The sequence below is a fragment of the Trachurus trachurus genome (genome assembly GCF_905171665.1).
Source record: "Trachurus trachurus genome assembly, chromosome: 2".
NCBI lineage: Eukaryota > Metazoa > Chordata > Actinopteri > Carangiformes > Carangidae > Trachurus > Trachurus trachurus.
Window position 1 is genome coordinate 8,804,689 of NC_139914.1, and position 25,115 is coordinate 8,829,803.

Genomic DNA, 25,115 nt, shown 5'->3' on the forward strand with positions numbered 1-25,115 from the left:
GCGCAAGAGCTTAAACCCTACCAGCTGACATTCTGCCCTCCACACACACAGACAGACACAAGTGTGTGATATGACAGCTTGAATGTGACAGTATAAAAGCCAGTGTTACTCATGATGCAAGTTATGAAAAAGGAAGGCGTTTACCAGTATGCAGTAGAAAACAAAAGTCACCAAGAAGCTGGGGGAATAAGAGGAAAGAGCAAAGCACAGTATCAAGGTTAAAGATATAGGGCAGTGTACTCGGACCACTAGTGGTGCTTGGTGTAAGTGCAAGGGGTACTGAAAACAATAAAATATAATTTTTATTGAGTGACCTTTACAGGCATTTATCATTTTACTTATAGATCGTGACCACAGAAGCTAAGCTAATTGGCTTTTTCTTTTTTTCTTTTTCTTTTTTTACCAATCCCACGTGTTTTAATGGTATAGCCTACGTATTTGTCATATTTGATGGTTTACTGCCAGGTTATCTTGAAAATAAAAAGGGTTCAATTAGGTGAGTGTAGTTGCAGCACTTGTTGTAGGTATTCCAAAGCGGGAAATACACAGATGTATTTAATAACACAATTGATGTACATCATATAAGTGGGCTCTACTTGTCGTACATACTAGCTCTCTTGATTTTTATAGTCGCTCCCGTACTTTTTCTGTATTTTCTGAAGATACAGCACATTTAATTCATCTTTTTTATACTAATTGGAGTAAGAAAAAACTATACTGAACTTAATACTGTCTAGGATACATTGTAAGCCTAGAGAAGTGAGTCCATGGTATTTGCAGTAGAGGGTGCTGCTGTACCAGAGGAGACAGAGTGTGAAGCTGGAGGGTGTGTGTGTGTGTGTGTGTGTGTGTGTGTGTGTGTGTGTGTGTGTGTGTGTGTGTGTGTGTGTGTGTGTGTGTGTGTGAGTGACATATGTAGTGTCTTGAGGCTGAGGTCATCCTTTTGTCAACGCCTTTTATGTAAGATGTGTATTTTGTACATTTAGCACGACCAAACAAACCTCTGAGAACAGTCAAGGTGCTTTAAGATGATTTGTCCCTCGTGATTTAACAATGTAAAGATACTTTATTATATATATATATATTCTGTATACTCTACTCACTCAATGTTAATTATCAATAGCAGTGGCCTCCCTCATTACGTTCAGTTAGGATTAAGATTTTCACTGGTACCTGTTGCACATTCTCCACACAGAGCAAAGGTGGGCAGGTATGTTTAGTCAAAATGAATTTGTTGAGATGATTGTTTGCATCTCATCACAGTCACATTTCATTCCTTCAGGTTTCATGTGAGTGTATTTTTGAAACATTCATACTGTTTCAGATATTACTGTGACTGATTGAACCATGCTTGACAAACACTCCTACCTGCAGATGATTATCCGACTCTCTGCAGGGGGACGTACAGCTCTGCTAGTCTGTATTTGTCTGTGAAAACACAGTGCATACTTGAATTAAGCATCCTGTGCATGCCCTAAAGTTAAGTATGATGACTGATGGCTGGGATTACTGTGTGTTGCTAGGCTACCGTGGTTCGGTTTGGTGGCTTTTTGCAGGTACGTATGTATGGCATGTGCAGGACGTCAATACTGAATGACAATTTTCAGAAATTTCTTGTTCAAACGATGTAATGTCGAGGTTATTTAGGAGCGTTTTTCAACAAGTTTCCATGTGTTTATAACTCCTCACGCTGTAGAAAGACGTGATTATGCCGGGTTGCTGTTTACAACAGTGTCAGCAGCCAAGTGATACAAGAATCAACATGCTCCTTTAAATGAGCCAAAGCACCAGAAGCCAGTGAGGTTACCATTTAAAATAAACTCTGTCATTAGATACACCCAGATTATGAAGTAATCTCCATGTTTGGACAGGCAACATTGTATATAGTATATATTTCAAAATCCATGCAAATGCCCCACCTGTGTAATGTGGTTGTCGGGTTATGTAAAACCCTGCTGCTTCATCATGGAATGACAGCAGGTGACCTTTAACTCATCAATCACAATCAACGACTTGAATGGTGATGTCATGATAGATGGTCGTTAGCAACTAAGATGATGACTGTGTTCACAATCGCTCCGTTCGTTATTTATCACTGCTTCCCCATAGAGACAATGCTGAAAATGTACAGGTAGGACAAACAAAAAAACACTTTATCTGACAACGTATGCAGCTCTATCTGAAAATCCTGTAGCACAGTCAACAGATACACTTTCCTCTGGGACTTCGTAGCGTTTACACAACCAGGATTATTTTCAGTTTTGGCATTTGCTGTCAGCTTCCTTCAGATCCCATGTTCTCATAAGTGCTGTAGCTGTATGTAAAAGCACATGCATTATCTTGTAAAAACAGTTGTTAGGCTGAATGTCGCAGGAAAGATACCTGGGGGTGTTAGCACGTATCAAAGCACTAAGTGGTGGCTTCCGTAGTATCATAAAAGAAAGCCCCCTCCTTCCTTCATACCACACACCTTTTTATCAGAAGCTCTTTTCTTATTAGAAGTCAAATGTGATGCTTTAAATATTAAATAAATACATTTAAATGCCACCCTCTGCTTTTTCTGATGGTGTTTTTTATCTGCCGACAGCATCCCTGTGCTCTTTTTTGATAGGACCATCTACGTTGATTTATTACCTTGGACTTGTTGGGTGAATGCCAGCTAATTGCTGGGTAGTTTGGAGACACTGTGGGGAGCGGTTTTTTTTTTTAGAAGCTTTCAGCAACGTTAATGTTATACCTCAGATACCGTACAGTGAACATGCATGCAGGCTCATTATTTGCAGAATTCAAGCTGTGAAACAAACCACAGGAGCGAGAACCAGAAAGAACTCGTCGTGTGAATTTGCAGTTGCCTTATTGAGGTTTTCAGGATACGGGGACTTCTTTCTTTGACCACGCAGGGAAATTTTGTGTTTTTCTTTTTTGCATTTGAATAAGGGACATCATATTGAAATTCAGAGCAATGCTGTGTCCTAGTTTTGCCATATTTTGTGGGTTATGCAACAAAACAGGTGACTGAGCTGCACAAGTTTCATTTGGTCATGTGATATAGTTAAAGTAGCAGCTTTAGTGACGGTTATTTCCTATGTCTTGTGAACAGACATAGGATGTATATATGTCCAATCAGCTCAGCACATAAGGGGAGAGGGAGCTGAACCAGATCCAAGGAGGTCCATCTTTCAGGGAGAAGCATTCTTGAGTGACAGCTCCCCTATCCTTGGCTTTCAGTGGTACAGTAGGAAATAAAAACACACTATGTGACTCCAGCTCCAGTATTTTTTTTACGGTTGAAGGCAGTCTCATGGGGTTTTTAGACTCCTCTGATCCAGGACTGTAGGGATTATAATGAGATTAAGGAGTTATGAGACTTTTCTCTGGTGCTGAAAAGGACACACACACATGCACACACACCAGGTTTCAATAAAAAACTGGACTGAATCTGAGGAAGTGCGTTGTTATAGCCATTCACATCCGGCTTTGAAAGGACCGCTGCAAGAAAAGAGACTTCTTACTTTGTGCCACTGTACAGAAACTGACGTATTAACAAAAATGAAATAAAATAAATTCACACAGACCATAGCTAATGGATTGTCATATCAGAGCAGCATGAATGGCTAAACGAAGTTAAATATTTCCATTCACCAATCAGAAATCTGACTATAAAGAAAAAACTCTTTTTGTGTCAGAAAGGAATTAAATTTGTATTAAGCTTGAACCTACTACATTTCTCCTTGAAAATCTGTGTTTTGAGTAAATCCTGCGAAGCAAACTCATAACAAATGACTCCTCTGGTTGTTTTCACAGGTGAATCATGGTATGCTGCTCCTGCAAGGTGTGTTGCCTTAAGGTATCAATCCCCTATCCAAATTTTCCAGCTCTCTTGGGTTACTCTGAGGGCAATGCCTCTGGAGGCAGAAACCTAAATGATATGTATTTTAAAGCAGCCATAATAGATATTTGTGTAGCAACAAGGGATTAAATGATTATGTGTGGCATGGATGGTTTTGCATCCACTGAGCATTATCTCTGTTCTCCTCTGCTTCATGCAGCTTTATGGCCTCTATTTACTCACTGTTTTGGTTTCATGGCATTTAACTCTTTTATAACAACAACTCCCACTGTGTTTCCCTGCCCAGCACTGAAAAGCAGAACGACAGTATGAAAAGAGCTAAAAGAGATGTTGTATATCAGTCAGTATTCTTTATTAACTAATTAATCGATGTGTTCACAGCTTGTTCCTGCTGCCCCCGAGTGGCAAGGCAAGGCAAAGCCAGTTTATTTGTACAGTCCATTAACACATACAGAGGTCAGATAGTAAAAGAAGCTTAGGAAAAACTAAATTCAAAGGCATTATGGCCAGTATACAACAAATAACAATGTTTAAAACAGAGAACAGAGCAGTTTTTACCTTCTTTTTAAAAGCCAGTCATGATTTGCGACCTATCATTAATGGAAAAAGATGAGTCATCACTGCAAGTAATAGCCGACTGAATTCCCCTTCAGTGGTTTACCTGCAAGAATATGTGCTACTTGGCAAGGTGATGTGTAGGAACGTAAAGTCCAAAGTCCCCAACAGAACATAAACCACTATTTTTTTGGACTATACGTACCAACCATACTTTTGTAAAACATGTACATTTTAATGCAAAATATGCGGCTGCTGTGGCCCCAGGTGACGTTTGTTGGGATGGTGGAACTTATTCAAGGATATCTGAAGTTTGCCAACAAGTTATTTCTTGCAAAAATCATGTCCTTAGTTACTTTGTGGACTTAATATAAACCCTTTACTCTCCACATATGTACAGATGATAGTACTTTGATGTTCTCAGAGGCAGCAACTATAGTTGAAAAAAAAAGTCTGGTTTGATCTCAACCAAAGTGAGAAATAAATATTGCTATTATTTCTAGGAACTTCTCTTCAGCATGGCTAGCGAAGATCACACTATCAGGGGGAAAAAAAGGAAAGAAGAAGAAGTTGAGGTGGTGAGAAGGGGGTGGGGGGGGGGGCTCCGTCATGTCGAGGGATTTCTCCCACACTCTCCCCCAAAATGGGAGTGATCTTAAAAAAAGGGCTGGCCTTCCTTTCATTTACTTCCAGCTAAGAATGGCTCCGATTTACATCTGTTGAGAGACAGGATACAGTCCAAGCCTTTGGCTGCACAACTGCTGCTGCTGCTGCTGCTACATGGTCGACCATCCACTTTGACCACAGACTCTTGATCTGATGCTCAGGACATGGAACCACACTAACAAACTAGCTGAATGAAGAGTCTTTCTTTCTACCTGTTTGCACTTTCTGTCTGAATCCCTTCGCACCCAGGAGAGCTGCACAGAGCTGATCACATTGGAGAGCTAAGTCAGCAACATTGTGAGTTATGCATGCCTGAATCTCAAACCTGCACGCCTGTTAAAGCTTGTTCTCTGAGTGTGTGTGTGAGTGTGTGTGTGTGTGTGTGTGTGCAAGATTAAAATGTGAGAACATGTCTGAGCCTCTTTTGTGTTTATTTTCTGTAAATCCATCTCTTTCTTCTTGTCTTTATCTCTTCAGGGAGTCATGCTCCCATCACTGCACTGGCTCCTGCTGCTGTGGGGACTTCAAGGTGTTTTGGCGCAGGATTATGAAGACTACGAAGAAGAAGAAGTGGTGACCCCCAAGAGGAGGAACAAACAATATCCATCCAATTCCAATTCCATCCCACAAAACGGCAAATGTAAGTCTAGTAGCTTTTTTTATCCATTTATTATAAGGTGGGGTGGGGTAGTCAGTTTCCTCTCCACTGATGGAAAAAGTGTTAGGTAATTTGTGCAGGTGGCACACCTTTCATTTTTTTTTTTTTTTTGCATCCCTGCTGCCACGGGTGAAGAAATAGAACATGATACTCAACAAGGACATGCTGGGGGGATGTAATCCACTTGGACTGATGGTATCTTTCAGGCCTCTCAGAGCCATCCATCTCCTGTGTGACTATTCAGTGCTCTGTTACCCAAATGTTTTATTCGCTCAGAATCCCGTTTCCCCAGGCACATTCTCCCCGTGACACGTTTCTGTGAAGATTAATGTGATTTATCCTCAGCCTATATTAGATCTGTGACCTCCTTCCGTAGCTGAAGGTTAGCGCCGCAGCAAGTTGAGTTACTTTTATATCCGTTTCAAAATTATATGTCACATTCATGAACTTATCACACTTTTCTTAAAAAAAAAAAAAAAAGAAAGAAAGAAAGGCATCGGCCTATAAGAAGCTAAACAGTCAATAAATCACCTTTACCCCCTCTGAAGGCTCCACAGATAAAAACTTCTCCCTGACTTATGAAATCAATTTGGCTGCGATCAGTTAGCTTTGTGTATTTGGAGATGAAGGTAATAAATGATATATACTGTATATATTTGTTTTCATATCGGTTTTACAACTGGAAATACAGGAAAATACATCATGTGCAACTATCTGTGGAGTTTGTTGTGTCAGGTTGGCACAAGGGCAAACAGCTTTTGTCTGACAGTCGCTTATATGTCCTTGAATGACAAAAGTTACTTCCTTGCTCTTACAGATTGTGTGTCTGGTTTAGGAAATATGCATTTTGGAAATAATGTGTGTTCTCAATATGAGTCCAGAGCTAGCAGCCAGCTATCTCAGCTACTGTGAAGACTTGAAACAGGAGGAAATAGCTAAGTAAAAGTAAAAAAAAAACGACCTAAAGCTAAACATTAAACTTAATAATCAGGATATTATCTATTGTGCATATTAAATAATATCAGAGATCTTAAAGAGAGAGTTGTATCAATCTTCTGATCCAACTTATCAGATACGTTCATTAATGGCTAATTATTCTTTCTCCTCAAGCACTCGTCGATGAGGACTGCAGTTTGGAGATAGCCTTCCTGATCGATAGCTCAGAGAGCGCCAAGGACAACCATGCCCAGGAGAAGCGCTTCGCCTCGGACGTGATGGACCGGCTGCAGGGCCTCCGGCTGCAGACGGGCCGCAGCCTCAGCTCCCGCGCCGCCCTCCTCCAGTACAGCAGCCACGTCATCATCGAGCAGACCTTCAAACAGTGGCGAGGCACCGACGACTTCAAGGCCCGCATCGCTCCCATCGTCTACATCGGCCACGGCACCTACGCCAGCTACGCCATCACCAACCTCACCCGCATCTACCTGGAGGAGTCGGGCCTCAGCAGCATCAAGGTGGCCGTCCTGCTCTACGACGGCATCTCACACCCCAGGAACCCAGACTTGTTCTCAGCCGTGGCCGATGCCAAGAACCAGGGCGTCCGTTTCTTCACCATAGGCATCACGCCCGAAGCCAACGAGCCCACCAACATGGCTCAGCTCAGGCTGATTGCCAACTCGCCAGCCACCCGCTACCTTCACAACCTGCAGGACAGAGGCATTGTGGACAAAGTCATTAAGGAGATTGTGAGTATAATGTAAATAAACAAGTTAGGTTTGTGTCAGATTGCATGCACTATTGTAGATGGAGACACTGGTGCCCAACGTCCACTCAAAGACAAACATGAAGTCTCAATGCAGCATGTTTATATGTAAAGTTACATTTATAAGCAATGAAATGCACCTCTGCCTCTGCATTGTGTTGCTACAGCTTTGTTTGGTCTGGTATAGCCATTAGCTTGTGGCGGCTAGTGTACTTTTATATGTCTATATACTGAGTCAGATGACTCATCTACACTGTTTATGTTTCCGCAGCTTCTTTTAAGTCTAGGTCTTTCCAGTTACACTGTCTTTAACGTCAGACTTAGAGCCCTTGTTATTTGTGAACATTTTACTTCACTTACTGTAACTTATGAGGTTTTCACTAATTACCTGCAGCTTTGTGTAAATCCATCAAAGTGAGCATCCTAAAAACACTTTAATTAAGGCAAGATTACAGAGATTTGGCAGGAATGAATGTATGTTTTTTGGTATACAGTACATAACATGTTCAGACTTGTACATAATCACTTTGCTTCGCTGTTTCTCTACATTTCTTTGACACTTTAGATTTTGTGAAATTGCAAGTATGTTTGATAACTGCTTATTACCGGAGGGCAGGCATCTATGACAGGTAGCAGCTTCAAAAAATCCATTATGCAGACAGACTTTAACCAGATGAATAAAGTAGTGTCTTTGACCTCTCAGTGCAACTCAATAATCTTTCCCACTGTGCTATCTTTGACATGATACCGCTTTGATTTCCTGGCTTATTGCTTCCCTGATGTACACCTGCTCCCCGTTTCCACAGTAACAGGCCCTGCTGTCATCAAAGTCATCACAACGGGTTATATTCACCTTAGATTACATTTTGCATGGAACGCCACACGTGTAAGCAATTAACTTTTGACAAAGTTTGTCTTAATTTTCAATGGCTGATCCTGACCGGAGTGAATTGCATTGTGTAAAACCAAAATCATGCTTCCACTCAGATAATTAGACCATGTGCTGCACAGCAACATCCTGCAGACACAACCAAAGACGGCCGCGTCCATATGCTCTGCATTAAAGCTCTTTATGGGAAAACCGGGTGCAGTAAGTGCAGGAACCCGGCAAGAAGCATGTATGCACGCTACTCGTTCAAGCAGCTCCTCAACCACCACTTCAGAATCATGCTTACTGTTGACACAGGTGGTACGTATCCAAGTATGATCAGGGAAAAACCTGATAGAAAACACTAAGCACTGAGCCTGGTAGAGCATTGAACTTGACAGTCTGCATTCTGCTGGCATGCAAGAGCCCAGCGGCAGCTTCTACAGACTTTCATCTCATCGCACTGTGCAAGCAGCATCTGTATGTCATAAGCATGACCCTCTGCCCCAGCTGAGAGTCTGTCTTTTATCTCTAATCATCATAGCGTCCAACTGCATCCCCTTCATCCTCTAAAAATGGACTTGTGTTGTATTGTCTCCTCTTCCTACTGCGGGGACGTCCCACTGGATGCCGATCGAGGCTGTTTCACTGATCACTTCATGGTGTTTGTATTGAGTTTCAGTGGAATTTGTACCATTCAATCCTTCTATGGGGAAAGCGTGGTCAGCTTTGAAGAGAAGAGCTCCGACGGCTCTGGTCAGATCTGTCTGCCACGAGATGTGATGAAGCGTAGAATACGAGTCGGCTCGTAGAATCAGGTAGAGGATGTTGAAGGCCATCTGACACAGCGGTGAACAGCTTTAATTGGGTGTTTGAGTAGCAGGTGTTTGGCGTTGCCGCTGTCTCCCGCGGAGTGACTTTGACACCTGAATAAAAGCTTAGTTCAGGTTTTGAAAGGAGCTCACATGAGAAGTCTGTTTCCTTCAAGCCCTTTGTCTGCTAGTGGGTTATAAATTAACACCAACCATATGGAGTAAATCTAACAACATCTTGACATTCTTGTGTTTCTTGCTCCACAGACGGCGTTGGCGGATGAAGGGGTAAGTCTGTGGTCTTTTCCACAAATATCCTGATGTGTCTGTCTCTGTGTCGCTCCTCTGACTTCTTCCCTCCTTGTGTTTGAAGTGTCCTCTGGCCCAGAGCAAATGTGCCTGCGACAAAGGAGAGAGAGGACCCGGTGGCCCTCCTGTAAGTATCTTCTTCTCTCCTGCATTAGTCCACGGAGCTCCAAAAGTGTTGAATATTGATTTAAGAAACAGATTACATGAAAAAATAATGTTAAACATATAAATTAAATGTTTTATAATGTTGCACGCTAACTAGCTACATATACATTAGTATTTATTACAAAGTCTGAAGCGATGAGGCCGCGCCAACAGCTCTCCTGATCTCTCCTCTTCACTTTGATGGTGAGTAATTAGCAGCAGTAAGCTAAATGGAGTGAGAGGTATCGTTAAGCTACAGAGGCTCTGAGTTATGTTCATTTTGAAATATGAATGTCTAATTATATAAACCCAATAAGATTAATAATGACTTATTTGGTCATGACATCAACCAAACATCGGTTCATTTCTATACATTACCCAGTTTATTGATAGAACTGCTTCATAATGTATTTTTAATGGGGCTCCATATCTCCCCCTGTGCGATACACAATCATATAAAACATCTCTTTCTGAAAACATAAAAGACAATAACTCTTTTGAAGTACAGGGCAGCACAGCTGACAAAGACCCCCTTGATGCAAACGGGCTACGTAATTGCAGGGTTTTCAGGGGGGTTTAGTAAATTATGCTGTTTTGAGAAGCTATGTTTCCCTGCAGCAGTGAAAGTAATGTGAATGCCTCACATTCCTCGTACAGTTTATTGAAAGCAGGCCTAAACAGATATTTACATGGAAAATCGGTAGGATCATGTCTGGCAAGAGCAGCCCGCCATATGTGATCGTCTTGACGGCATGCGCTGGATAAAATGTTACATACATGACTTTCTTCACCTGCCAAAGCCGTGTCGTGATATGAGCAGAGAGTCTGCGGCAATTAGACGTAGTGGTTTTGCTTTGAAGTATTTTTCACAGGATGAGATCGGAGTAATTACCCCTTTAAACATAATGGTCTGAACAAAAGCTGTTTCACATCAGGGGCAGTGCAGACGCACACTGACGGAAGCATTGTGTGCAGACACAGACACACACAAAAGATAACAACATGCACGGTCCACAACACACATAGGCATGAGACCAGAGAACAGCCAGACAGTTGTTCCTTCCCAAACACACATGCCAACGAGTTCAAGTCTTCTGTGTCTCATCCGCTCCTGTACTCAGTGACCTTTATCCTCCATCATGGACTTCAGACATGCTGTTTGCATGAGACGTGGTTTGTGCAGACCGAACAAGATTCGGATTGTGTTCCTGAGAATCTCCCAAGAGAAGCAGACAGACAATCTCAGAAGAAAAGTTCAACAAAAAAAATTCAAAAAGTTCAACAAATCTTCTCTTCCATGTGGAAGCTCAGCTTTTTAATGCGTCACATCACATCTTCCTTGTTAAATCCAGACAAATATCAAAGTGTAAAGATGACAAGTCTCGGTATAACGTGCTAATAGGGTTGGAGCTATTTCAGGCGCCCCTGTTCCTCAAGTAAAAGTTCTTCATTTCTCCAACAGTGTCATATAAGACTCACATCCAGAGCTCCATTACAGTTTGGACTGGTAGAAAACTCATGTCTGAAACCATCAGTAGAAAAAGATTAACAACCAAGTCAGAATAAAACTTTGGTGTGTGTGTATAAATGGGTCAGGTAACTACAACAGTGAGCCTACCGTTGTGTGTTTCCAGTTGATTTTTCATCGTGTCCTCAATTCACTGCTGCTCTGATTTGCACTTTTACCTGGTATTCCACAGTAACTGAGACCCATGCATTGTTTGAGGGGAGATTTTGTGTGCAGCATTGCAGCAGCATACACTGTGTCACAATTGAATGATTTAAGAAAAGTTGATTTCATACATCCAGTTACTTTTAAATAACTTTCTGAAGTTTTTTCGTCCTAATGTTTCATTTTTTTTCTCTACAGGGCAAAAAGGGCCGTCCTGGAGAGGATGGAAGTCCTGGTCTGAGAGGAGACAAGGTGATGTCCACTGCATTTTTTAAATCAAGCTTCATAATTCAAATCTCTTATAGTTAAGGAATATTGGAAGAGTAAACTTGAATCCTTCTTCTTTTCCTCAGGGTGAAAGCGGGCTGAGTGGACTTCCAGGTCGAGAAGGAAGAGAGGTGAGATGAGGCTCTTAAATCCATATGTGATAATTTACCACAATAAAAGCATATCCATTCTGTTTTATCTCTTTCCTCATCGCAATATAGAAGAAGACAAAATACTTTTTTTTCCCTCAGTCTTTGCTTGTTTCCTGTCTCCTTCTGCCTTAACAAGACTGTTTTGCATACACAGGGGAAACCAGGATACAAAGGAGAGAAGGTATTGTATGGATTTTAATGTGGAGTCTCAATATTCCCTTATGGTTTTTTGTTCAAAGTATTTGGGTTCCCACGCTGTAACACTGAGAGAAACCGGAGAATTATGATTTCCAGGCATGCGGTGCTATGAAAGGGAACCATACACTCTGGAAATATCATAGCGGCTCGTCCTCCCTTTTTCATCTGTGTTTAATGTTATGCCTGTCTATGAGTATTTAGAGTTACTTTTCTTCTAAAGAGATGTAACCCCAAAGTTCTTAATTACATAAACCCCATGTCATTAGTCTTGGCTAAGCAGCCCCTGGATGGGCATTAAAGCTCCATTACTCCAAGATAACTGGTTGCAAATTGCAGTGTGACATAAAGTTGTTATTGAAAAGCCACAGAACTTCATAAAATTGTGCAAAATGGAAAAAAAAAGAAAGGAGCTGGCTAAACTGTTTTTGTTCTCTTACAGGGGGAAAGAGGAGAGTGTGGCACACCTGGGATTAAAGGAGACAGAGTATGTTTTCAGAACTTGAAAAAGAAAAGTATAATTTTAAAAACCCTCTCACTTTTTAACAACCCTGACACAGTCGAGCGGATCTTGCCTCTGAGTAACTTTTAGACAGATGTTTACACACACAATAACTGACAGAACCACTTGAAAGTATTAATGATTATTATAGATGATGAATTTTAACAATTCCTACTCTTTCCCAGGGTCCTGAAGGTACCCTCGGCCCCAGAGGAAATCGTGGACTTCAGGTGAAATCTCCCTTTTATTAATCAAATCCAACTGACCGTTTGCTTTATTCATCATTTTTGAAACAATTTGGTTCAATTTGTTCATTTTAACAAATGGGATGGCAGCTATGAAGTGGTTGTGAACTTCACCTTTACTGATCCTGGCTAATTTACAATCAATTTCAGGGTTTGCCCGGTCCGCACGGTGATATTGGACCTGAAGGTGTGATCGGTAAAAAAGTAAGTATTCCTCTCCTCAAACTCATGTGCAAAAGAAAGCTGTAAATTAAACCTTTTCCTCCTTTATACGTAGAGTGACCTCACTTTATTGCCACGGATTGGCCTTTCCCCCCCCCTCTCCTGTCCGAACACATTGATCAAAGGTGACCCACGGTCTCCGAACCAGATGCATATCTGAAGGATTTTTGTTGGATTCATAAACTCCTTTCCAGTCTGGTTTGAATTAAGTCGCTTTTATAGCTGTGTGAACAGAGGAGGGTGTCCATGTCAACTGATTCATAAGCACAAAGATAATGAATAACCCTGGTTTCTGCAGAGTGGCAGAGGTGAAAAATGAAATGTGTTTTTTTTTATGCATGTGAAAGAAAGGACACTACAAAGTGGTTAAAAAAAGAAAAACATGATAAAATGTTCTCTGTGTTCAGGAGGATAACATCCCACTCCACTCACGAAGTTGACATTTAAAATGCAATCAGATTAAATCAATTCATCACGGGTATAAATAACATCACAAATGTCAAGTAGCCCTACGAACTGATCGGCTGACCATACATTTTAACACTTTTTTTTGAGTTATGATCCATCACCACTGAAACATTTGAAACCCTTGTGAAGCGCCTCATCTGTTATTACCTTGTCAGCCTATTTGTCTGTTCTTACTTTAAAGCCCCCTCTCTTGTGTTATAGCTGCCAATTCTGCCATGAGCACACACTCCCCAGCAAGTGTTCCCTCCTTAATTATTTTGGAAGAATGTACATGCTGATTGTCTGGCTGTCATCCTATATCACCTGAATGGCAGACTAATGTCTGGCTTTAAACATTGTCCCAACTTGCCTGAAAAGGGCAAGCGAGAGGGAAAAAAAAGAAAGAAGTGTCGGTATGCAGCAACGACTAACATTTCCACACCCTCTTCACTTGTCCTGTGTGCCCTCCTGCTGCACACCACAGCTGTGATTTACTGCCTCCGACTGAATAATTGCATTCTTTACCAATAAAGTCTTGACTGAAGGAATGAAGGACCCCTTCCCCTTTAAAAAATAATCATAAAAAAGCTGAATATTACAGGACAGAACAGCAATTTTTGTGTTTATGTGAGTGTGGAAGAAACGTAATGAGGTCACGTCTTCTGGTTTCCTTGCAGGTTTAAATAGGGCGTAGGTGAGGTTAACAAAGCTACTGTAGTACATGTCAGCAGCTGGTAATGCATCTGTATCTCTCTGTGTGTGTGTGTGTGTGTGTTTTTAATAGGGGGAAAGGGGACTTCCTGGGCCACCTGGATTTCAAGGGGAAGCAGGGATCGGCCTTCCGGGACCCAAGGTGAAGTCTGCCACCCTATTGTTTTGGAAAATAAACTCTTGAAAACATAATGACCCACCTGTGTCTCACCCTGTTTGTGTACTTTTTCTCTCCTACACACACACACACACACTCCACAGGGTGATGTTGGTTTACGGGGGCAATCAGGGCCCCCCGGCCCCCAGGGACTTGGCGAACATGGACCACCGGTGAGTAACGCTACGTACATCTCCCAGCATCCTCATTATGTTGACAATCCATGTAGAAAACATGGCAGCAGTGTTGTTGTAGTTAGTTTGCCTTATTATAGAGATGTGTTTAAAAGAGCTATTTTTATGTTGAGAAGTTAGGTTTGTTCTTTATTGTTGTCATTTTCAATGTGTCTTTTTTACATAACCTGTAAACCTGTAAAAGATCATTTAAAATTGAAACTGAAATTTTTCTTTTTGGCTTTCTCTCGTCGGTCCAAAGCCAATAAGCTGGGCTAGCATTTGTGGGTGACATCACAACAAGCTGTTCAATCTATTTGCAACATCCTCACTGTTTGTTTTTAAAATAACAATTCAGCTTTTACTGAGACTGAGGAAAATACTCTCTCAGGAAAATATTTCTGATATTGGACTAAAACCCTCAATCTTCAGAGTCACGTTTTACTCCTAAATTACCTGGAAATAATAGCTTCAACTCTAAATATTCATCTCTATTCAATAAATGTACATTAATACACATCAAATGGAAAATGATAAGGTAAAGATTCATTATAATTAGCAAGATAATCACTGTGTGGGTGTAGTTTGATGAGGTTTGACCACATATAATGTGATTTATTCGTCTCCAGCTGAGACTTCAGACAAACACAGACATCTCAGCTCTGAAATAAAAACTGATGCTGATTAAGAAACATTATAGATTTTTACTTTAGTTTTTTTTTAAAAGAGGATTGTTCTTTTTTTAATGTTCCTCCATTGATCGTCATACATCATTGTCTCTTACTCAGGGGCCTCAAGGGCCGCAGGGAGTCCAAGGAGAGAGAGGGCCGCTAGGAGAAGGTCTGCCTGGACCAAAGGTGAGTTAGTGTTCACTTTTCTCTTTTATGTCTGGGGTCTCATGGGGCTCACAGATTTTTTTCTTTCTTTCCCGGAGAAGCCAGTTAAAAGCTTTGAACCTCTATGACCCTATTTTCATGCATTCATCTTCACCTCATTCACCTGCACGAAGGCCCCCGTCCGTCTGGGCTCCAGATTTTTTCTGGACGCAATGACAGGAAATTGACAGCGTCCAACAGTTGGTGGGAGACGACTCACAACACAACACAACACAACACAACACAACACAAAGCAGGGCCTCCATAAATTCACATAGAGCAGTGCAGTATGACTCTGATTACCTCATGGTCTGACCCGGTCCATTGATCGTCCGCGGCTGAGAGGACACACGAACACGAACAGGAACAGGAACAGGCCTGCACCGATGCAGAGATAACACAGGAGAGGAGCCAAGACTCCTCGAGACATGATGGAGAGAATGAGTCAGAGAGGAAAGAGTGAGTCTGTGTCTGCTCGGGATGCACACACACACACACACACACACACACACACACACACACACACACACACACACACACACACACACACACACACACACACACACACACACATATATTGTCTCCCTCCCGCATATGGATACACACCTACACAGGTGCACATGAGCAGAGATGAAAGTACAGACCTGAGGTGTAGTTTCTATTCTACTATTCAAAAATCACACATGGTGGGTGTCATGGCTGAGTCAGCATTTCTTTTTTCTTTTTCTTTTTTATAATATCTTCAAAACACACACAAGAAATAGAGTCCAGCAATCTCAAACACTTGACACCAACATTTTTAGAAAGAAGTTCATTATTATGATTTAAATTGGCTTTTTTTTAAACCGAGGGTCAGATTATGTTTTAAAATGCAGTAGCGGTGCGGGAAAAAATCGATACAGCATAGTATCGCGATATTTTATATGGCAATATCGTATCAATATATGGACGCCAGGTATCGACCTTTTATTATTTATAAAATGCAAACGTGATTGACAGTTTTGCTACTTATAGTAATAATTTCTTGTTTAGTCCACTAGATGGTGCTGTTGTATGTTGGAGGCATGAGAGAAAGAAATCACGGAATCGCTGTCCGACTTCAAATCAAACCTTTTAGCATTTAATTAAGTCGGACTAGTAGGCTATGTAATGCAAACAGCTCAGTTTGTCAGATGCATATTGCATACATGTCCCATTTTGCATCAATAAAAATGACTGCAATATTTTTAACATCGCAATAATATCGTATCCAGACAAGTATAGCCTCTAGTGATTCTCAGTGTAACATTTTAAAGGAAATGTGGATAGAGCAGAGTGAGAACAGTTAGCCCACGTTTCCTGTCTCTCTTCACTGTCCCTCTGCAGTACAGGCATAAAAACAAAACTAAAAAACTCATGGTTGAAGGTGACATTCTTGCCACAGTACTTACTATTGAAGTCGTAAGCCTTTGTTTGGTGGTCTGGGAGTTTTATTCTGCTGGTTAAGATTCCTAAAGCGATTTTTAACAGTGGGGATTTTGCTTTGTTAAATGTCAGAGGCTCTGATGTAGATCCCGACAGTCAAATTAAGCGTGATCGGGGTGTGTTAATGTTAACGACAGGAGTAATCAGTCTTTGGCTTTGGTACAACATAAACAAGGTGCAATCTCTATAACTCATAGTAACTCAATTCTTCTTCTTTTTTATCATCTCGAGAACTTTATCCAATTTCTTTTTTACAGCTTCTTTCCACCTGTGCACAGAGGAGGTGTACATCGTCCCCACCTCCCCACGTTCAAAGATTCGCCTTAGGGATGGGTTCGGGGGGGGGGTTCTCGTTTTTTTTCTCCTCAACAGGAGATTTGACTGTGAACTTGCAGGTGGCGTTCTTGTTCTGAAGCAGCGTTTCTCTTTTTCACATGTCGTGCCGTGCCTGGACAAGCTCCAGATTCACAGGAGGCTCACACTGAGCAGCAGCAGCAGTATTAGTATATAGCCTCTTTTTTTTCTCCACATCATTTGCACCTCTGCTTGTGCCAGGATGACGGATCACAGCAGTTTTGACAACAAGTTTATACTTTCCGAGGAAGACGACATGCAAATGAAGCCGTTCTATGCAAATGATGAACATGACACTGTATTTCTCTCTCTCTTGTCCTTGGCTGACCTTGGAGGATTGTCTTCTTCTCTGCAGAGTCCAACTGCCACAGACACTGGGCTCCACTTGTTTCTGTTGTACTTACTGTCAACTCGGATTACTGCTCTAATCCCTCACTGTATTTCTATTTCTTTTTTCTGCTCTTCATATTTATAGAATATAGAACTTTCCTTTGAATCATATTTTTGTCAAATATGTTTTTTTTTTATTATTATTCATAATCTGGTCAGTTACATCACATCTACTCTTTCCAGAAACTTCCTTCCTTTCTAGAGTAGAAATAAAATATATCTTGATCATAGAAACTGAGTTGAATCCATAAGAAAGAATACCAGTATGACAAAACTTTACTTTGTCATGTATGACCACCAGTATTTTTTGTTAACTAGCATTAGCAAACATTAAATAGAAAGTGAATGACTAAACCAGTCCAGTGACTTTGAGCTACTTTTAGACTTTAATGTAGCGCGGCGTGGATTAATATCCTGTCGTTGCTACATGCAGTATAAAATATGTTCTGTAGATTGTTAATGTCAAGCTGATGGCAACCATGTGTGTGTCATATAAAACTTTTACTGAGCTGGATGAAAACACTGACAATGTTTTTTTCTTTTTTTATTATAACATTGATAGTTATAGAAACGTCATGTCATGTGGAGCAGTGACTGTGATGGTTGAGATGAGATTTATATTTACACAAGAAGGGGCTGCCTGCAACCTTGGACCACAAACTGAATCACAACACATGTTAAACGGACTATTTACATTTAATCAATAAGTCGACTGAGGATCAGAAATAGATTGTTGCTGTTGTTGTTGGATTAAAATTTCCACGTTTGAATAATGAGAACTCCACAGGCCTATGTCTCCTATGTCATTGTTTTAAGGCGCTAAATTATTATTTTTAGATATTAATTTAGATTTTAGTTTTTCATAGTTTTCCACAGACATATCTTCATTATTTTGAAAAAGGTTTAGTCATTAATTTAAAGGGGAACTATGCAAGCCTGGTCTCTCCTCCTCTGTGTTGCTAACCCTGCTCTCGGCCATGTGCATTTGTTTTCGACAAAGCCGGTGAGAAATCAATCAAAAGTAATTTATTCAACCAGCACTAGTACTCTGAAGCTGCTTCATTAAGGTGAAAATCCTGCATTGTTCCTCTTCAAGGTCGGCTTTTCTCAATTATCCAACGAAATAGCTCAGCATCTACTACTGGATGCATTGGCCTGAAATTGCTTTCAACAACTACTTTCATGATTTCCAGATGAAATATCCTAATGATTGCGGATCCTTCATCTCCTATTGTGAATCTTTTGATCCCCTTTTTTTTTACTGTATATATCTCTGATGATCCCAGCTGCTGTCACACTGTTGGACGTCATCGTTTCCATACTGTATATATGTAAACAGAACACACTGTAACTTCTCTGTCTCTCTTTTTACAGGGAGAGCGAGGCTTGGAGGGGCCACGGGGGTCCAGAGGACAACCGGGCGCTGGAATCAAAGGAGACAGGGTATAATACAGAGAAAGCCTTCACACACAGACATGAAGATAACGTTAGTGTCCTGTTGCTAAGGAGGCAAGGAGTTGGCAGAGTCACCGGTGAATGCACAGCGAAATGCATTCAGCGGTGGTGTTATATAGGAGGTCAGAGTCTACAGGTGATGAATCAAGGTTGAAGCTTGAACTGTGTGGGAAGAGGAGTGACGTTTTCCTGGATTGGATGTTAACTCTGCTCTGGCACAGTCACACAAAGATACTCTTTTTTCTTTCAGGGTGTGTTTGCAATCATCTGGAAAATCTTTTAGCTCACAGTCATTGACAAGGGACGTGACTAGGAAACGTCCTCATGTCGCTGGAACATGACATTAATATTTGGGAATGAATGAAACCATCTCCCCTAGAAAAAAAAGGGCTTTTACATCGGCTTTCTCGCCAAGGATTTTAATGACGGTTTTATTGTAGCTGATAGATAATTGCTATGTTTTGATATGGTAATGGCATAGTACTGCCTGTAATGTTGATGCGGCATGTGATGGATGAAAATACATTGAAAGGATCTCACTACACTTATATTTCAGTGAATAGTATATTTATAACTGAGTATACAGGAAAGGTGTGTGCTTTTCACATGCAGTAAACAATGAATTCTCCCAGGTGATATTTGAGTTTGATTTACATGCTGTTTATTGTCATTAATCTGCATTTGTGTCTGATTCTTAAGGGGGATTTCGGACCTCCAGGTCTTCCAGGGCCCCTCGGCCAACCAGGAGTGGGCATACAGGGCGAAAAGGCAAGTATTTTATACATCAAGTGATGTCGATTGTGGATTAAAAACGACATAAAATGACAGTTTTACATGTTTTATTTGGAGAAATTGTTCCAAAAATAAAATATCATATCATACAAAGATGATTACAGTACGTCTTGGAGAGCAGGACCCAGTGTAATTAGTATTTTCTCTGAATCCTCCTTTTGACATCCTCCTCCTTTCCAATTTTTAAAATGACTATTACAATAATAGATCTGTTTAATTTGTTCATGCATTAATTAATCATGGCATAGCCTGGGGAAAAAAATCTGAACCTTAAACCTCAAGATCCAAAGTGAAACAAAATAGCAGCTTTTTCAGTCTCTCTCTCTCTATATACTATATACAGTATTTATTTCTTGTCAGCGGCGTTAATCAAGTGATGGTGATATCCATCTGTTAGGTGGTCATACATACAGTATATACTATATATAGATTCCCATCAAAACCTATCCTTGATCCCTTAATTGTTCATCTAGCATCTCGAATCTTGTACACTAGATCTCAGTTAAAATGAAAACAACACACACATAATTGATCCAACGTGATGCATATGTTTCATTGGTATTTATATTATGGAGCAACAGATGGAGGCTCAAGGGTAAATGTTTCCTGTTGACAGCTGAATCAGAGATCACTCCCTGATATCAAAGCACAAGTTAATTACAGTCAGATAATGGTTGTAGACCACATATGGAATAGAAGGAGACAGGTGCGTGTGTGTTTGCTCACACGCTATAGGTCTTTACAAGTCCACATATTTTTATTCCTGGACCCAAAATGAGCTACTAGGACTTATCAAGACCTGGGGACCACCCACCCATAGCTTTTGTGTTACTGTGTGTTCTCCTTGCAGGGTGTAGAAGGACCGAGGGGGCCACCAGGGAGCAGAGGCCCACAGGGAGAGGGCTTTTCTGGACCCAAGGTGTGTATATATGTGATAATAATGTCAAATCAACACCATCAAAAAATCACAGCCACTCCATTGTGCCAATTGTATTCTTGTCTCACACACAGGGAGACCAAGGGTTGCCGGGCGAGATTGGCGCCCCAGGAGAGAGAGGGGCAGGAGATCCTGGAGCCAAGGTAACGTAAAAAAAAAAAAAAAAAAAAAAAAAAAAAAGTCCTGTAGTGAAGTCCAAATTTAAAAGTGTCCACCTCATAAGTAAACACTTCTCCATGACTGTGTCCTCAGGGCGAGCCAGGATCAACAGGGATCGGGGGTTTGCCAGGACTACCGGGAGAAGACGGAGCTCCTGGACAGAAGGTAGTGTGGACGCTGTTTAAGATAAGATAAGATAAAATAAAATAAGATAAGCCTTTATTGTCTCCTAGAGTGGAGAAATCCATCTTGGGCAAGCATGAGATAAAAAAAATCCAGATACAGACAATAAATAGATATTTTCCGCCACACACAATAATGCAACACATGTCAATATAATTTTATGTGGCACTCACACTGCAAATCCCATAATGCACTGCAACATCTACCGTATCATCAGGACCAAGATCAACAAACACCAAGCTCCTATCTGTCATGGACGAAGTGGCAAAGGAGGGAAAACTAGACATATGTGCTCTGAAATAACAATACAGTTTTCACCAGTTTGTTCACATCTGATATATTCTCATTTTGCACCGTTATTAATGAAAAACAAAGTTATTTTAATTTTCATTCATTATATTTTTATTTCATTTTATTTTTATTGAGAACATTTACAGTATGCTGGCTGTTCAAAATAACAAAACAATGTCAGTTTTAGTCTGTTCAATGAATGTCAATACTGTCTGGCCTGTGACTTACTTCATGTTTTACATTTTGGTCCCTTGTGTAATGCCTGTATAAGTGATGACATGTCAACTCATTGTGTGTGTGTGTGTGTGTGTGTGTGTGTGTGTGTGTGTGTGTGTGTGTGTGTGTGTGTGTGTGTGTGTGTGTGTGTGTGTGTGTGTGTGTGTGTGTGTCATCAGGGCGAGCCAGGAGCTCTAGGTATCAGGGGACCAGAGGGGTCACCTGGGATCGGGACTCAAGGTGAAAAGGTAAAATAGAAAAATAATAAAAACAAGTGACGTTCCCAGTTCCTTTTTCTCTCTCTCTTTCTTAGCAAAGTCACTGCTGTCACATTTAATTATTACTTTTCCCAATGATGATCCTTTCAGGGTGACCAAGGCCAAAGAGGAATAAGAGGCTTGACCGGTCCACCCGGCATCGCTGGACCTTCGGGACCAAAGGTCAGAAGCTTTTAAGCCATAATAAACAACTGTGGCCCTGTACAATAAGAAACGATTAATCTTTGGTCACTGATTTTAACCACTCGGCTCCTTTTGATCCTCACCAGGGAGAACCAGGGGCGCAAGGCAGGTCAGGTTCTCCTGGCCCAGCAGGCCGCTTCGTCTCAGGACCCAAGGTAACTCGTGTCAGCTTCAGTGTAGTGTTTGTTGGAGTTGCACATTTTCATTAAACCAATAATCATGATTGGCAGCACATTTATTGGCACATTTATTTCATGGTGTCAAGACATCGTAACAACTTTCACCTGTTACACTAAAATGTCATTTAATTTACATTTACACATACATTTAATGTGTATTGTGTCAATGTTGAAATACAATATATGACTTCATTAACTATAATAAATGTTCTTTTTGCAGCAGAGTGGCTGCTGTCAGTGGTGTTTATCACGTATTATATATTTTTTGGATAATATACATTAACATAGATCATAGATTGATGCTATAAAATTAGATCTCATAATAGATTTTGGAGGATTTAACCACCCTCAAACCACCAGTGGCTCCAAAACGCCTCGGGTTGAACTTAGTGTGGCAGTTACTTTGTGGTAACTTGATTTATTGCGCGTTGGTTTGTTCACACGCACCTCAAATACCAGTCTTGCACAACTTTGGCTGCAAAGCTTCATGATGGCAAATTACATGGCAATTACAGTATAATGATAACAATGATATCTTTATCTTTAAAGCACATTTCTTAATGCTTCATGGAGAAAGAAAAAGAAAAAGAAACCACACAGGAAGCCAGAGCATGATGAAAGATGAGAGCGGTGTGAATAAAAACAGCATAAATCAACATTATGTATTATGGATTTGACAATAAGTTAAGAGGGCAATGAAATATGTAGAAGTAGTAATTTGATAAAAGAGAATGCAAATATTACTATAGGCTGAGACTTGAGAGAGAGAGAGATGTCTTTAAAAAAAAAAAAAAGATTTAATAGATGAAAGATAAAAGCTAATGAGCTTCTGATTTTAATCAGGCTCTAATGGCAAACAGCCATTCACCTGTCAGTCACAAACCCCTGACCTCGGGGTGACCAGCAGCTCGGCTGGGGCACATACCATGTCAGTAAATCTTAGATGTAACTGGGAGCGAGGTTATTAAAAGCCTTTCGCGGTCAGTCATAAAATCACTCCAAAAAACCAAACAGGGAGGTGACCATTGTAATTAAACCCATTTGTTTCAGCAATAAGACGAGCAGCAGTATTAAATCTAATAATCTATAGGCTCAATAAGTGAACTGACTCAGTGATGGCAGCAATATCTCTTATAGTAGAAGTAGTTAACATTAACAACGACGAGCTAATGTCCATGTGAGATTAAATGAGGCTGTAGCTACAAACCCCTCCTGAGGGCACTCATGTGTTTTACTGCGTTCATTCATTTGCAGAATGGGAAGTTACAAAAGTTAAAGAGTAAATGCTGCATAATTACCTCAGTATTTTATCAACACGTCATCTTATACTAAACTTTCAAGGTATACATTCTTAATCATTTTTCAAAGTATTACTGGCATAAATATTGTTACCGTTATTCTTATTTTTTATCTACGATAGAAATGTGACTTGTTGTGACTGATATTGCCTTTGCTGTATATTATGTGGTTCATGTTTTTTAATATTGTTGATATTTAATTATTTATTGACCCCTTAGGTGCACGTTTCTCTTTTTACCCTTTAATTGTTTTGCTGCTACAGGAGGGAGACTGCCAAATGTATGCTCTTATGCAATGACAATAAACTTAAACTTGAAAGTACAGCACATACTGAGACTGAGGGTGGTAAAGGAGGGTGGGGCATGTGGCTGTTGGGCACATTTTTCTGCCTCCTAGCGGGGCAAGTCCTGACTGTTGAGTCGTTTGATCTCTATCTTTACATCTTTACTTTGCATTAAAATCCAAGTCAGTGGTAATGTCTCCGTAACGTGTCTTGTAAAAATGTGTTTCTAGGGCGATGTTGGTCCGAGCGGTCCTCCCGGTCCGGTCGGGGAAACTGGCTACGGACTTCCTGGTCCAAAGGTGATGCTCAGTGTGTACTGTTTAACTTGTGTCTAATTCATGTCTTGTCTTTCAACACACACACAGAGGCAGATTTTTCAACACACAAAGTGCGAGCAGAAGCTGAGCTGAACAGTCTATGTTTGGAAAATCAATTATCGAATTAGATGTAATGAGCGTCGGGGGGGTTGGCAGCACATGTTTGCACTTTGAGCAGGAGGAGCAGAGAAGAAGTCAAACACAAACACAAACACAAACACACTGCTGCATTAGTTGGAAACCTCAGCTGATAAATGATACAGAGCGACCTGTACACTATGTTCAACCTCTCCCCTGTGTTTTGATCTATTGCAAACTACTTTTTTTTTCTTTTACATCCACATTCCACTCTGGTTTCTTTTGAAAATCAGTCTATAATTCACTTTGTGTCCTATTTTGCTTGAATGAATTATGACCTGTGTGTGCCATAGGGCGACCGTGGAGATCCAGGGCCCGTCGGTCCATTTGGCCCCAAAGGAGACGGCTATCCTGGCCCCATGGTGAGAAAGAAACCTAATTCAGCCGCTCATAAATCTGTACATTATGTCTCATCCTCCGTGTATCTGTCTTTTGTCTTCCTTCGGTTCCAACCATCTATCCATCAATGAGACATTTATTACCAAAAGTTACAGTATCTGACCCTTACCGTATATCTATCTCATGTTTATGTTTTCCTTAATAAAGACCATACAGTAGGTGGGAGACACAGCAGTGGACTTGAGGCAGATATGCAAACAGATTTTAAAGGAGTAGTTCGACCATTTGGGGAAATATATTCACCTGTTTTTTAACATTTAATGCAAAAGATCAAGACCGCTGTACAAGCTCTGGTCTGCAAATCATCAGCATAGTGCATTTCACCACCTCTGTGTGTATGTGTGTGTCCTGTGTCATTTAGGGCCCTCCTGGTTTACCTGGACTTCAAGGAGAACCCGGTCCTGAAGGAGAGGGACTTCCTGGACCAAAGGTGAGAACCTGGTTCTGTCAGACCAGGAAGGGAAGTAACATTCGTCAAAGGACGCAGTGATGTTTCTGTTGGAGTTACATTGCAGTGTTTATCTGAAAAATCTGCCATGTTTTCAACTGAGAGTCTCAGGAGTTCCTCTCTTCTTACCACCATAGCTACAGAGAGAAAAGATGTAAAACTGAATTA

At 40.8% G+C, this 25,115-nt stretch overlaps 1 protein-coding gene across 1 annotated transcript in view; it reads left to right on the top strand.

The window, feature by feature from the left end:
* Positions 1-5,554: 5,554 nt before the first annotated feature.
* The window catches only part of LOC310996397 (uncharacterized protein), a gene marked incomplete at its 5' end in the record, with an annotated part of 28,956 nt that continues 9,395 nt past the window's right edge, over positions 5,555-25,115 (top strand). The window contains 24 exons of the mRNA XM_083985772.1: positions 5,555-5,711; positions 6,840-7,414; positions 9,379-9,399; positions 9,485-9,547; positions 11,435-11,488; positions 11,590-11,634; positions 11,810-11,836; positions 12,293-12,337; positions 12,538-12,582; positions 12,748-12,801; positions 14,051-14,119; positions 14,239-14,307; positions 15,096-15,164; positions 18,765-18,833; positions 19,545-19,613; positions 20,488-20,556; positions 20,649-20,717; positions 20,827-20,898; positions 21,603-21,671; positions 21,792-21,863; positions 21,971-22,039; positions 23,876-23,944; positions 24,394-24,462; positions 24,861-24,929. Of these exons, the coding sequence (XP_083841898.1) occupies positions 5,555-5,711; positions 6,840-7,414; positions 9,379-9,399; positions 9,485-9,547; positions 11,435-11,488; positions 11,590-11,634; positions 11,810-11,836; positions 12,293-12,337; positions 12,538-12,582; positions 12,748-12,801; positions 14,051-14,119; positions 14,239-14,307; positions 15,096-15,164; positions 18,765-18,833; positions 19,545-19,613; positions 20,488-20,556; positions 20,649-20,717; positions 20,827-20,898; positions 21,603-21,671; positions 21,792-21,863; positions 21,971-22,039; positions 23,876-23,944; positions 24,394-24,462; positions 24,861-24,929 (2,058 nt within the window). The remainder of the gene's footprint in view (positions 5,712-6,839; positions 7,415-9,378; positions 9,400-9,484; positions 9,548-11,434; positions 11,489-11,589; positions 11,635-11,809; positions 11,837-12,292; positions 12,338-12,537; positions 12,583-12,747; positions 12,802-14,050; positions 14,120-14,238; positions 14,308-15,095; positions 15,165-18,764; positions 18,834-19,544; positions 19,614-20,487; positions 20,557-20,648; positions 20,718-20,826; positions 20,899-21,602; positions 21,672-21,791; positions 21,864-21,970; positions 22,040-23,875; positions 23,945-24,393; positions 24,463-24,860; positions 24,930-25,115) is intronic.